The 14,947-nt window shown below is 40.2% G+C and overlaps 1 protein-coding gene across 7 annotated transcripts in view; it reads left to right on the plus strand.

Moving 5' to 3' along the window:
* The first annotated feature begins 3,473 nt into the window (after positions 1-3,473).
* Positions 3,474-14,947, plus strand: part of USP34 (ubiquitin specific peptidase 34) — a 289,427-nt gene continuing 277,953 nt past the window's right edge. For all 7 annotated transcript variants that reach the window (XR_008995834.1, XM_057497160.1, XM_057497164.1 and 4 more), the window contains exon 1: positions 3,474-3,607. Coding sequence is in view for 6 of the 7 variants with exons in the window: in XM_057497160.1 (XP_057353143.1) it covers positions 3,565-3,607 (43 nt within the window). In the remaining variant the exon portion in view is untranslated. The remainder of the gene's footprint in view (positions 3,608-14,947) is intronic.

Consider the following 14,947-nt stretch of genomic DNA (forward strand, 5'->3'; position numbering starts at 1 on the left):
AGGAAATATTGAAGGGTTTTAGGCAGGGAAGTGATATAATCTAATTTATTTTTAAAAAATGACCACTCTAGCAACTTACGAACCAAATAACAATTTGCTGAGCATATGTACAAAGCACTGGATTGCGTGCTGTGGAGAGAAAAAAATAGCACACCTGCCTCCTAATAATAGCCCTAAGTTCCACAAAACTGTCAAGTGTGGGTGTGAGAGAGAAGAGTAAACTGCAATAATTCTGGCCTCTGATGGTAACACCAGGCTTTAACTCCAAACTCCAAGACAAGAATCCTACGTTTCATAATAGCAACCACAATGCTAAGGTCAAATAATCCACAATACTAATTTTCCGAAGTTGTTTATGTGGGGCTAGTTTTCAGGAAAGTACATAGGAATATACTACAAATTTAGTGCAAACTCAAGGATTTAGAAATTTTAGTGTATAATCCTACTCAAAACATAATTCTACCACTAGATGGTGACATATACAAATACTGAAAAGAATAACCCTTATCAATCCTCTAGCTGTCAAAGCTAGACGTTTATTGAAGGTGATTAGTGATTACTGGTTGAAAAATCCAGATTTCTAAGACTCAAGGGGAATTTTACCAGATATTCTACTTTATTATTCTTTTTTAATGCATATCTTTCAAGTATACTAAAAAGTCTTTGTTCACACATACTAAACCCACACTCAAGAGTGCCTTTATCTGTTAACAAGCAGTTAGGGTAGGTAAAGGGTTGGTAAACTTCAGCGCATAGGCCAAATCTAGCCAGTTACATGTTTTTGTATGGCCTTGTGGGCTAAGAATGGCTTTATATTTTTAAATGGTTGTACAAAAAAACAAAAGTTGTATTTTGTGACACAAAAAAATACGAATTTCAAATTTCATAAATAAATTGGAACATAGCCACACTTATTCCATTATCTCCTGTCTAAGGCTGCTTCTGTGCTAACAGAGTAGTTCTGAGAAGACACCTGGAATGCCAATAAAGTCTAAAATATTTGCTATCTGGCTCTTTGCAGAAAAAATTTGTTAAGCTTTGAAGTGATGACTGAAGAGTGATGATCACTTCTGACAATAATTCTCTAGATTCTCAAAGCATTTTAAGCTAAGCCATCATTCACACTTTTTAAAGTAAAAAAGGCAGCAAGCAATTGTTAAAAATAATATTTCTTTCAAGATAAAAGAGTGTGTCTTCAATACATCCTCATGCTCCACATCTATGGTGGTAGTTGTCTTCATTTTCAAGAACTGTTACGGGTCCTCTAAACGCATAGGTGACAGATACTTACAAATAATTATCAAAAGAATACCTGTATCAGGAACTTGTTTAGCTACAAGTAATAGAAATCTGAAGAGTGCCTCAAAGAAAAAGGGATTTATTTTTTTCACATAAGCGGTCTGTGGATAGACAGCTGCTCAAGGACACATCTAGGAATTTTTTGTATCATCAACTTTAGGGTTGGCTTTTATCCATGAAAATGGATGCTGTACTATTACTATGTGTATCAATACTATGTTTCAGGTAGAAAGAATTAAGGGCTAAGGGGCGTGTCTGATGAATTTGCCTCATTTTTTTTTTAAAATTAGAAATGGGCAATTCTTTCCAAAAGACCACTCTGCAGATTTCTGCTTACATTTCACTGGCAGGAACTCAAACATAAATGGCCAGCCCTAAAGAAACCATAGCATGATTGGTTTTAAACAAGCAACGAATATTCCTTGGGGCTTTCTTTCCTGAGCCAACAAGGTCTTTAGCTGTTCCCTGAAAAAAACAAAAAAAAAACAAACCCGGGTTTTTCAAGTTTCCCTGCTGGCAAGAAAAGAGGGGCTGAAGAGTGGCTCAAAGAAAAAGGGATTGATTTTTTTCACATAAGCAGTCTGTGGGTAGACAGCTGCTCAAGGACACATCTACGAATTTTGTCTGCTACAGGGTCCAAAGTCAAATCTGCAGAAACCCAAGTTTTATAGTAAGGATGGGAAGATGATGTAGATAGCTTTACAGCTCCCAAGGATCAACTGCTCATACAGAGCGATATAAAACATGGGCAAAAACTTTATGGCACCTACGTCAAAATGCGGGAAGGTGGTCCTGGCATGGAGATGGTTCAACAGAACCTATAAAAGAATTACTACAGGGTCTTCATAGCTGCGCTGGTTACATTTCTAAGACTATCATGCACACTACACCTTTTGGACTTTTCAATCACATCTCTATATAAACAAACATACTGGATATACAAATCAGTGAGGAGGTATTAAGTGCAGGTGTGAGGAAGATTTTCCTGTTAACTAGTGGTTACCACAATACCCAACTTCAGCTGACTTCCTTTCCTTCACCTGTTTTATTTTCCGTTTCCCATCTTAATAATATCCTTTTTACTTGCTCTTCGCTGAGAAGCATACTATGCTATTTTAGGTGAAGAGTAGTAGATGGGCAACCCGTGAGGAGCCCTCCTGCGTAAAAATGAGACGCCATGTGATCACTCTTCACTCCGCCATTTCTAGTTACATCAAGGTTGTCTTTCTGCTCGAGGACTTTAGGGCCTTACGGAATTGACGGTAGAGACAAACCCCAACGCAGGTTAAGCCGGCCCCTGGGCTGTTCCATTCTCACAAAGCCCCGCGGGGAGGGGGCCGTGTGTCCCAACATGGGCTGCGGCGCCGTCCGGGCCCGGCTCCCCTAAACCCCAGCCTCCCTCCACCCCAAAAGCCTAAGCACGGGAGGGGAGAAATCAGTAATTTCCCTTTGAGGGCCTGGACGAAAAACGACGAAGCACGGGGCGGGGGACGGGGCGGTGCGAGTGACCCGGCGCTCGCTGGGCCGCGGATGCCGCGGTGAGCGACGCAGCGCAACCGCGACTGGCTCGGCGGCTCCGCCATCTTCTCTTACTCACCCGGACTCCCCCCGCAGCCGCCTGGCTTCGAGTTTCCCTTCCGGCCGCGGACTGAGATCCGGGCTGGGCGGGGTGGGCGAGCGCGCGGAGGGGGTGGGCCGAGGGCGGGGAGGCCGGACGGAAGAGGAAAGGGAGGGCGGCCAGTTGGCCGCGGCGGGGTGTGGAGCGCGCGGCGTGTGTGCGGAGGGAGAGGCGGGAGGGCGGGAGGCGAACAGAGTGGGGGAGCGCGAGGCGCTTCTCCTCGGCTTCCTCGCTCGGGCGGAAAAAGCCGAGCGCAGCCCGAACGCTCCAGTAAAATGGCGGCGGCGTCGGCGGTGGCCGCGGCGTCTGGTCGGTGAAGTGACTCTGCTGCTTCTCTCCCCACCCACTCCCACCGTCCCTCCCTCTCCCCTCCCCCCGTCCTTCCCCCCTCTCCCCGCCGCCGGCGCCTCCGCGCCCCTCCGGCCTGCCCACCTCCCCTCGCCCCCCTCCTCTGCCCCGCCCGCTCCGGGGACCGCCGGCCCCCTCCCCCACTCTCCTCCCCGCCCCGTCTCCGCCGCCGCCCGCCCTCGCCGCCTCCCCGCCCCGCCGGCCGGCCGCCCCCTCCTCCGCCTCTCTCCCCTCCCCCCCGCCGGTCGGGATCAGTCAGTGCGATCCGAAGCGGGGGAGGGGGGGGCGGCGGCCGAACGATGTGTGAGAACTGCGCAGACCTGGTGGAGGTGTTAAATGAAAGTAAGTAGCCGCGGCGGCGGCCTGTCGGGGTGCGGGATTTGCGGTCTCCTCGCCGCTCCCCGGCCTCTGCGGGCTGCTGCGGCCTGCGGAAGGCTGTGGCCGAGCCGGGCGGCGTGCGGGCCTAGCGGCCCGGGAAGGTGCGCGGTGGCGCGGCCGCCGCGGCGCCTCGGGCCCAGCCGGCTGGGTTACCTGGGCGCCCGAGAGGGGGCCGCCGCCGAGCTCTGGCCAGGTCGGCCTGGGCTGTCTCACCCCTCGGAAAGTTTCCTCATTACAGGTGTCAATTAACGAAGACACTGATGAGCCTTCGCCTCCTTCGCCTTGCCGGGAAGGTGTGGGGAGGTGGGGTCCGAGGACGAAGCTTTTCTCCGCAGTCCGAACCCTTCGACCCTCCGACCGCCCTCTTTGATTTTCAGCGTTCTGCCGAGGCCTCTCTTACCTGCTAATTTCCATTAAACTCCCTGGGAGGAGGTTGGTGGTTTCCCCCTCCCCTGGGGGGGTGTGGGTGTATTATCTTGCCAGCCTTTAAAATAGCTTGAAATGAACTGTGATATAGATTATTGGGACCTTCATACCTATTTTTGGGGAATTAGTTAATTGTATTTCTTTTTGTCGCACCATTCGTCGCTTTAATGGTAAATTCTGTTTTAGTAAGGTATCACAAATACCATCCCGGGATAGTCGTGGCCTGTCTCTAGGAATGAAAGGCCTTATTCCGTATACTTTTGATTATTGCAGAGCGTCCATTGATCTTTTCCAGCCAGATTCTTTTAATTTATTCCATTGCCGATACTTGTAATGTGGTATTTTAGCTTAAAGAAACAAGATTATGTCGCTGATTAACTACTGGGCCCGAAGGCCTAGTTGGTGAATCAGATAAAAGATTAATTTACAAAAACTTGATTATTGAGAAAAATGCTCATTTATGGACAGCTTATGTGGGTTTTTGGATTTGTGTTCTGTGTGTGATATTTCGAAAGACTTCCAAACTACCTATTTTCTAATATGATCCTTTAAAACAATTGTTTTATAAAATTATCATCTCGTTTGTGTTTGAATTTCACTTTAATGACCAGAGGCAATAAGAAGAGTGGAAGGGCTCTAGTTTACTTTCAACTGTGTATTTACTTCTGACAGGTGGAAGCAGGCTTTTGCACATACTTAAACTATACTTTAAAGTATTTGTGTCATTCTAAATTTTCCCAGAACTTTAAGGTTTTTTTGTATTTATTTTGAGATGCTCTTATTTTGGTGCAGGTGGTTTATAAGATAAGTCCTTATTAGTACTTATTTCAGTAAACCAATTTATATCTCAGATAAAAGTTGTGTGATTATGGCTTTGTTGTTCTGAAATTGAAAAATGAATAGCTTTCTAATATAAGGAAAAACTGCTTTTTAATAATATTTGTGTTTTAAAAATACTTAAACTTAACTAGGAAGATTAATTTTAAACACAGTAGCTAAAGAAACTAAACTTTGTTAATCTTTATTTAATCTTGAAAAGAGACATCATGAAAGGTCCCACTGAAGATTATTTGGAAAACCCCTAGGACTTTGTTTAGGAGTCCTAACAACTGCAATGGCATTATGGAGAATTAGAAATGTGGAGAATTGAAGTAGAATTTAGCTTTTATTACCTTGAAGTAAATAGAATCAGTTGAATCAGGTTCACAAAATCTGGCCTTGCACACCCTCTAAGAAATCTGTTTTAATGAAGATATAAGGGTTTTCTATTTTTCTATTCAATGATCTCTAACGGTACTTACACAGTTCCTTAGTATTTCATTTAAATCTCATAAAAATTTGCCTTCTAAACACTAATCTCACAATGATGCTTCCTTTTTTTAAAAAAAGAATTATTTCAGCAATTTGTAGGTTATTCCAAGTTTTTACAAGTTACTTCCCCCTCAATCCCCATAGTTGTTTTAAAATTGTTTTCATTTTTCCTTTGTGTAGTTCTTGTATCCCAAACATAAGGTACTTAAGTTTTCCGAGAGAAAGGGGGTGTTACTGTATCTTATCATGGTAACATTTATCTATGACTGGCTAGGAGCATGATGGTTGGAACTTGATAAAACTTCTTGAATTGAAGTAGGTTATATGTCTTATAATCTTGCTCATGGTAATTGTCTAATAAGTGCTTAGCAGTTCATCCTTGATTAGAAATTCAGAATTAAGGTCCCAAAATAATGTTATCAGAGTTCATATCTCAATATAATTCCCCATAAAAGTTTAACCAAGAGAAGAAATAAAATTACATTTTTGGGTGGTTTGTTTGCAGTTAATGTTAAAGATAATATTTTTTAAAAGTGCTAAAAACCTGTTGGCGAATTTACAAACACTGGTCAAACCTACAGAAGTCTGTACACACCAGTAAATGTGTAATAAAAAAATTTGCGTTTTAAACAGGTTAGAAATACTTGTACGTAGTATAGCTTTTTATCTGATATGCAGAGTTTTTAATAAAGGTAAGACTTCATATGAAATGTTTATTTTCAAATCTGACACAGTGTAATTAATGTAGGTGAAATAAAGATTGGTAACAAAAGATGTAGTTTCCTTTTGTCATCAGTTTTTGATGAGAGTATTAATATTCGCAGTTATACCTCTAGTCCTACCGAGAATCTGAAGCTGTAAACTGTCACCATGGAGATATATACAGGTATATAGACACAGTTTTGTCTGCATATTAGGGTCCCTTGAAACCTGTCTGGAACCAGGCTAAGGACCCCATAATCAGGACCCCCTTATCTCCATTTTTAGTATGGTTTTGACAAATATCCTGACACTTGAAATTACATTTCAGTACAGCATTTAGTTGTAGTGTTAAAATAACCAGTTTCAACAGTAGTAACGGATTTGAGTTTGTTTTCTTTTATGGTATTTTGAAAGCTAGGAATGTATTGTTGAATTTTGCTACTATCGTTTGTGGGGTTGCATTTAGTTTAGGAAGTAAGTTTGTATTCCTGTGCTTGTTCTGTTGAGTTTGTATATTTGCTGCTTTTATAGCTCCTTGTGAACCAGTTTACTAAGTCCAAAGCATGTCTGGGTGTTGTTGAGAAGTTGGAGGCCTGAAGTTATGCTTTGGGCCATCACCGTAGCTAGCTCATGAGTAAATTGAGGTTATTATTTGCGTTGGTAAGGTAAATTTTTCTGAGAGCAGGGTGAAATGGTTTTCAATGTGGATTTTATTCTGAGTGTGGTGGGTGAATTACAGTTTACCAGATGTTTTAAAAATAGTCCCTCCTAACTATCCTTTTTAGGCTGGAGCAAATATTGCTATCTCAATTTTAAAGGTGAAGAAATTGAACTTCAGGCTAAGTGGTTTGCTAAAGATCGCCTGTCACCTGCTTAGTCTATCAGTCATATCTAGGCTAGAGCTCAAGATACTCTGATACAGTATTTGCAGAATAATTCTGTTTGCAGTTTATTTTTAAAGCAGAATACTTTATTGAGCAGTTTGTGTTGGATACTTTATCAGTTCTTTGAGGTAGGTACTCTATCACCCTTTTCAGATAAGAAAACCAAGGTTTAGAGTTTACACACTTGGTCAGAGTCACATGACCATATTCAGTAGAGCCAAGATTTGAACAGGACTTAATCCCAGGGCAGGTAAAAGTTTATGCTCTTACTAGTTATACTGTATAAACACTACCATGATCTCTTTGAATGGAACACATTATTATGAATACCCTGTTTGGCAAAATAAAAGAATCACAATATTTTAATGTATTTTCACAAATTCAGGCATAATTTCATGGTAATTGTAGGAGTTTAAAAGCAGTGGTAAATGTAGCAGAATAGGATCTTACCTATCTTAATATTGTTTGTCCATAACAAGCCTTTTAATAAGCTACATACTTTTAGGGTTTTTGATTAAAAGTACATAGGTGCTAAATAATAATGTAACATTTTTGGGTAGACATTTAATTCTGAAGTTTGAATTGATTCTTAAAATTAGAAGTTTAATTTTACTATGATGCAATCTCAAAGTATGGATTTCTAATTTGGTAAATTAATCTTGCTAAGTATATACCATCTTAAACCAATTAATATTTGAACTTCTGTTTTTCAAAATTCATAGCTTCAGTATGAATATCTATAAAGTAACTTGTAAACCATAAAGCACTACAAATGTGTAATATACTATTCAGGCCATCTGCGTTGTCAGTGATAACTATTAATAACCACTGTATTCCTGAAACATGTTTGTTTCTTGTATATTTAATAATGATAGTACTTATATATCTACAAGTATTATGTATAGATCAAGTGTGTATTAATAAGAATTCTAATATTTTCAGAAAGAGAAAGGTGGAAACTTTCATTAATGACTTGACCAAGATGTGACAGACTGTAGCCAAATGGGATGGGCTCCTTTTCTCTTTTCACTTACTTAATTTTTCCTTACTAGAAAGGTTCCATATTCTTGTAGACATACTAAAAAATTCTGAAGTTTAAATCACCCATACTTTTAACAGTTACTGATACTTCCTGTTGATGCTTTGAAATACTTTTCCATCTTATGTTTTTGGTACATATTTATATTTTAAAAATTCAGAATGAGGTAATGTCTAAACGTCTGTTGTGTTAACTAACATATTTGATCATTTCCCTTATTTTTTTGAAAAAATTGTCAGTATATTAGAGCATTTTCTAAATTAGGAAAATAATGGTACTTTTTGCCTTTCTTTTTTTCTACTGTACTGGGTAAGAACTTTATTTTCAAACTGTTCTATTTAAAAATTTTTTCATTTTGGTATCAATATACAGTTACATGAGCAACATTGTGGTTACTAGACTACCCCCATTATCAAGTCCCCCCCCACATACCCCACTAGAGTCACTGTCCATTAGCGTAGTAAGATGCTATAGACTCACTCCTTGTCTTCTCTGTGCTATACTGCCTTCCCCATGCCACCCCCCTTACATTATGTGTGCTAATTGTAATCCTCCTTATTCCTGTTCTCTCACTCTTCCCACCCAACACCCTCAGTCCCTTTCCCTTTGGCAACTGTTAGTCCATTATTGGGTTCTGTAAGTCTGCTGCTGTTTTGTTCCTTCAGTTTTTGCTTTGTTCTTATGCTCCACAGATGAGTGAAATCACTTGGTACTTGTCTTTCTCCACCTGGCTTATTTCATTGAGCATAACCCTCTAGCTCCATCCATGTTGTTGCAAATGGTAGGATTTGTTTTCTTTTTATGGCTGAATAATACTCCACTGTGTATATGTGCCACATGTTCTTTATCCATGGATCTACTGATGGACACTTAGGTTGCTTCCATTTCTTGGCTATTGTAAATAGTGCTGCTATAAACATAGGAGTGCATATGTCTTTTTAAAACTGGGCTGCTGCATTCTTAGCATAAATTCCTAGAAGTGGAATTCCTGGGTCAAATGATATTTCTATATTGAGCCTTTTGAGGAACCTGCATACTGCTTTCAACAATGGTTGAACTAGTTTACATTCCCACCAGCAGTGTAGGAGGGTTCTCCCCTTTCCCTACATCCTTGCCAGCATTTGTTGTTGTTCTTCTCTTCTATGTTGGCCATCCTAACTGTGAGGTGATATCTCATTGTGGTTTTAATTTGCATTTCCCTGATAATTAGTGATGTGGAGCATCTTTTCATGTGCCTGTTGGCCATCTGAATTTCTTCTTGGAGACTTGTCCGTATCCTCTGACCATTTTTTAATCGGGTTATTTGCTTTTTGGGTGTGGAGGCGTGTTGAGTTCTTTATATATTTTGGATGCTAACCCCTTGTCAGATATGTCATTTACAAATATATTTTCCCATACTGTAGGATGCCTTTTTGTTCTGCTGATAGTGTCCTTTGCTATACAGAAGCCTTTTAGTTTGATGTAGTCCCATTTGTTCATTTTTTGTTTTGTTTCCCTTGCCCAAGGAGATGCGTTCAGGAAAAAGTTGCTCATGATTATATTCAGGAGATTTTTGCCTATGTTTTCTTCTAAAAGTTTTATGGTTTCATGACTTACATTCAGGTCTTTGATCCATTTTAAGTTTACTTTTGTGTATGGGGTTAGACAATAATCCAGTTTCATTCTCTTACATATAGCTGTCCAGTTTTGCCAACACCAGCTGTTGAAGAGGCTGTCATTTCTCCATTGTATATCCATGGCTCCTTTATTGTATATTAATTGATCATATATGCTTGGGTTTATATCTGGGCTCTCTAGTCCGTTCCGTTGGTCCGTGGTTCTGTTCTTGTGCCAGTACCAAATTGTCTTGATTAGTGTGGCTTTATAGTAGACCTTGAAGTTGGGGAGCATAACACCCCCCACTTTATTCTTCCTTCTCAGAATTGTTTTGACTATTTGGGGTCTTTTGTGGTTCCATATGAATTTTAGAACTATTTTCTCTAGTTTGTTGAAGAATGCTGTTGGTGTTTTGATAGGGATTGCATTGGATCTGTAGATGGCTTTAGGCACGATTGCCATTTTGACGATACTAATTCTTCATATCCATGAGCACGCGATGTGTTTCCATTTATTGGTATCTTGGTATCTTCTTTAATTTCTCTCATGAGGGTCTTGTAGTTTTCAGAGTATAGGTCTTTCACTTCCTTGGTTAGGTTTATTCCTAGGTATTTCATTCTTTTTGATGCACTTGTGAATGGAATTGTTTTCCTGATTTTTCTTTCTGGTAGTTTATCGTTAGTGTGTGTAGGAATGAAACAGATTTCTGAGTATTAATTTTATATCTTGCAACTTTGCTGAATTCAAATACTAGATCTAGTAGTTTTGGAGTGGATTCTTTAGGGTTTTTTGTGTACAATATCATGTCATCTGCAAACAGTGACAGTTTAACTACTTCTTCACCAGTCTGGTTGCTTTTTATTTCTTTGTGTTGTCTAATTGCCAGGGCGAGGACCTCCAGAACTATGTTGAATACAAGTGGAGAGAGTGGGCATTCTTGTCTTGTTCCCCATCTGAAAGGAAAGACTTTCAGCTTCTCGCTGTAAAGTAGGTTTGGCATATATGGCGTTTATCATGTTGAGGTACTTGCATTCTATACCCATTTTGATGAGAGTTTTTATCATGAATGGATGTTGAATTTTTTCGAATGCTTTTTCAGCATCTGTGGAGATAATCATGTTGTTTTTGTCCTTTTTGTTGATGTAGTGGATGATGTTGATGGATTTTCTAATATTGTACCATCCTTTGCATTCCTGGAATAAATCCTACTTGATCATGATGGATGATCTTTTTGATGTATTTTTGAATTCGGTTTGTTAATATTTTGTTGAGTATTTTTGCATCTGTGTTCATCAGAGATATTGGTCTGTAATTTTCTTTTTTTTGGTGTCTGCCTGATTTGGGTATTAGAGTGATGCTGGTCTCATCAAATGAGTTTGGAAATATTCCCTCCCCTTGTACTTTTTGGAAAACTTTAAGGACTATGGGTATTAGGTCTTCACTAAATGTTTGATAAAATTCAGCAGTGAAACCTGGGCCAGGACTTTTGTTCTTAGTTTTTTGATTACCAGTTCAATTTCCTTGCTCGTAATTGGTCTATTCAGATTTTCTGTTTCTACCTGGGTTAGTCTTGGAAGGGTGTATGTTTCTAGAAAGTTGTCCATTTCTTCTAGGTTATCCAGTCTGTTAGCATATAATTTTTCATAGTTTTCTGCCTTAATTATTTGTATTTCTGTGGTATCTGTAGTGAGTTTTCCTTTCTCATTTTTTATTCTGTTGATGTGTGTAGACTCTCTTTTTTTCTTGATAAGTCTGGCTAGGGGTTAATTAATTTTGTTTATTTTCTTGATGAACCAGCTTTTGGTTTCATTTATTCCTTCCATTGTTTTATTCTCCTCGATTTTATTTATTTCTGCTGTAATCTTTATTATGTCCCTCCTTCTACTGACTTTGGGCCTCATTTGTTCTTCTTTTTCTAGTTTCATTAATTGTGAGTTTAAACTGTTAATGTGGGACTGTTCTTCTTTCCTGAGGTAGGCCTTTGTTGCAATATACTTCCCTCTTAGCATGGCCTTCGCTGCTTTCCACAGATTTTGCAGTGTTGAATTATTGTTGTCATTTGTCTCCATATATTGCTTCATCTCTGTTTTTAATTGTTTGTTGATCCATTGATTATTTAGAGCAAGTTATTATGCCTCCATGTTTTGTGGGTTTTTTCGTTTTCTTTGTTTATTTCTAGTTTTATACCTTTGTGATCTGAGAAGCTGTTTGCTACAATTTCAGTCTTTATCAATTTACTGAGGCTCTTTTTGTGGCCTAGTATATGATCTGTTGTGTCTTGAAAATGTTCCATGTGCACTTGAGAAGAATGTGTATCCTGTTGCTTTTGGATTGAGTGTTCTGTGGATGTCCGTTAGGTCCATCTCTTCTATTATGTTGCTCAGAGCTCTGTGTCCTTACTTATTTTCTGTCTGGTTAATCTGTCCTTTGGAGTGAGTGATGTGTTGAAGTTTCCTAGAATGAATGCATTGCATTCTAATTTCCCTTTTAGTTCTGTTAGTATTTCTTTCACATATGTAGGTGCTCCTGTGTTGGGTGCATAGATATTTATAATGGTTATATCCTTTTTTTGGACTGACCCCTTTGTCATTATATAATGTCCTTTTTTGTCTCGTTACTTTCTTTGTTTTGAAGTCTCTTTTGTCTGATACAAGTACTGCAACACCTGCTTTTTTCTTCCTATTAGTTGCATGAAATGCCTTTTTCCATCCCTGTACTTTCAGTCTGTGTATGTCTTTGGGTTTGAAGTGAGTCACTTGTAGGCAGCATATAGATGGGTCTTATTTTTTTAATCATTCAGTGACTCTATGTCTTTTGATTGGTGCGTTCAGATCATTTACATTTAGGGTGATTCTCGATAGGTATGTTCTTATTGCCGTTGCAGGCTTTAGATTTGTGGTTACCAAAGGTTCAACAGTAATTCCCTTACTATCTAACACTCTAATTTAACTCAGTATGCTATTACAGACACAACCTAAAGGTTCTTTTTTTTTCCCTCCTCCATTCTTTATATATTAGGTATCATATTCTGTACTCTTTGTCTCTCCCTTGACTGACTTTGGGGGTAGTTGATTTGATTTTGCATCTGCTTAGTAATTAATTGTTCTACTTTGCTGTGGATTTATTTCCCCGGTTGACAGCTATTAGGCTTAGGAATACTTCCATCTGTAGCAGTGCCTCCAAAATGCACTGTAGAGGTGGTGTGTGGGATGTAAATTTTCTCAGCTGTTGCTTATCTGAAAATTGTTTAATCCCTCCTTCAAATTTAAATGACAAAACCTTGCCAGGTAGAATCTTCTTGGTTCGAGGCCCTTGAATATATCATGCCACTCCCTTCTGGCCTGTAAGGTTTCTGTTGAGAAATCTGATGATAGCCTGATGGGTCTTCCTTTGTATGTGATCTTTTTTCTCTCTCTAGCTGCTTTTAAATGTCTGTCTTTATCCTTGATCTTTGCTATTTTAATTATTATATGTCTTGGTGTTTTCTTCCTTGGTCCCTTGTGTTGGGAGATCTGTGCACCTCCATATCCTGAGAGACTATCTCCTTCCCCAGATTGGGGAATTTTTCAGCAATTACCTCCTCAGTGATAGTTTCTATCCCTTTTTCTCTCTCCTTCTGGTACCCCTGTAATGTGAATATTGTCCCATTTGGATTGGTCACTCAGTTTTCTAAACATTCTTTCATTCTTAGAGATCTTTTTTCTCTCTGTGCCTCAGCTTCTTTGTATTCCTCTTCTATAATTTCTTTTCCATTTACCGTCTCTTCTACTGCATCTAATCTGCTTTTAAATCCCTCCATTGTATGTTTCATTTCAGATATGGAATTTCTTAATGATTGAATCTCCGTCTTAAATTTGGTCCTGAGTTCTTGAATATTTTTCTGTACTTCCATGAGCATGTTTATGATTTTTATTTTGAACTCTCTTTGAGGAAGATTGGTGAGTTCAGTTTCATTTGGGCCTTTTTCTGGGATTTTGAGATTTTGGTCTGAACCAGGTTCCTTTGACATTTTATATTTCTCTGTGGCGCCCTCTAGTGCCCAGAAGCTCTACTCTCTGGAGCTGCTCAGCCTCTGGAGTGAGGTTGGGGGTTGTAGGGGAGTGGTGCTGGTGCCTGGGGGTTAGAAAGAGCTGTTTAATACTTCCCGGCTGCAGTGCCTGTCTCCAGTGTCAGAGCCGGTGGGCCGAGCACACAGGTGTAAGCCTCTGTGCTTTGCGTCTCTAGCTGTTGTAGGATGGGCCTTCCTCTGGCTGACCTGACGCCAGCACAGTGACTGCTGGTTTGCGAACTGATGCCGGCAGACTGCGTGTCACAGATTGCATGTCTTGTAGCTGAGTAGCCAGCCAGGGGGATGGAGTGCCTGAAGCTTCTCAAAGTTCCCAATGTGCTGGGCATTCGCCCCCAGACTATCTTGTCCACCTATCCCTTCTCCTGTGCAGCAAGCTTTGTGCAATCCTCGTCCCTTCAGCAGCTCTGTAGCTGATAGGAAGCCTCTCAGACTGCCTGCCTTTCTCTTGTCCCAGAGCGGCCGGATGTGGATCCCTGTCTTCCACAAACTGCTGGAATCTCAGTCTCTTAACTATTCTGCCTGTCTTAGCTTTCCAACCCCACTAATCACCAGAGCACCATGCAGTGTAGGTTTGTGCTCCAAAGCAGATCTCCAGGGCTGGGTGTTAGCAGTCATAGGCCTCCACCCTCTCCCCGCTCTGTTTCTCTTCCTCCTGCTGCTGAGCTGGGGTGGGGGAAGGGCATTTAGGTTGTTGTTTTTGTGTAATTGTCTGATTATCATCTTGAACATAGTATGCAAAATCAGATTGTTGAAGTAGCTAGCTCCTACAGTATATCTGGAAGGGAATCTGGCAATAAGAAAATCTAAAAAATAGATTTTTCCTTCTAACAGAATGTCAGTGTATAGGCATCATAGTCCTAAAAGTGTTAATTTTGATTCCTAGGTTTGTGGGGCTGTTTTAGCAATGTCCTTGTTCTTTTTTTATTTTTTTATTTTGGTATCATTAATTATCATATGAGCAACATTGTGGTTACTAGACTCCCCTCATTCTCAAGTCCCCACAACATACCCCATTCTAGTCACTGTCCATCAGCATAGTAAGATGCTATACAGTCACTACTTGTCTTCTCTGTGCTATACTGCCTTCCCTGTGCCCCCACCCCACCATGTTATGTGTGTTAATCATAATGCCCCTTATTCCCCTTATCCCTTCCCTCCCACCCACCCTCCCCAATCCCTTTCCTTTTGGCAACTTTAGTCCATTGTTGGGTTCCGTGAGTCTGCTGCTGTTTAGTTCCTTCAGTTTTTGCTTTGTTCTTATGCTCCACAGATAAGTG

This window comes from Manis pentadactyla, chromosome 2, assembly GCF_030020395.1.
Source record: "Manis pentadactyla isolate mManPen7 chromosome 2, mManPen7.hap1, whole genome shotgun sequence".
NCBI classification, from domain to species: domain Eukaryota; kingdom Metazoa; phylum Chordata; class Mammalia; order Pholidota; family Manidae; genus Manis; species Manis pentadactyla.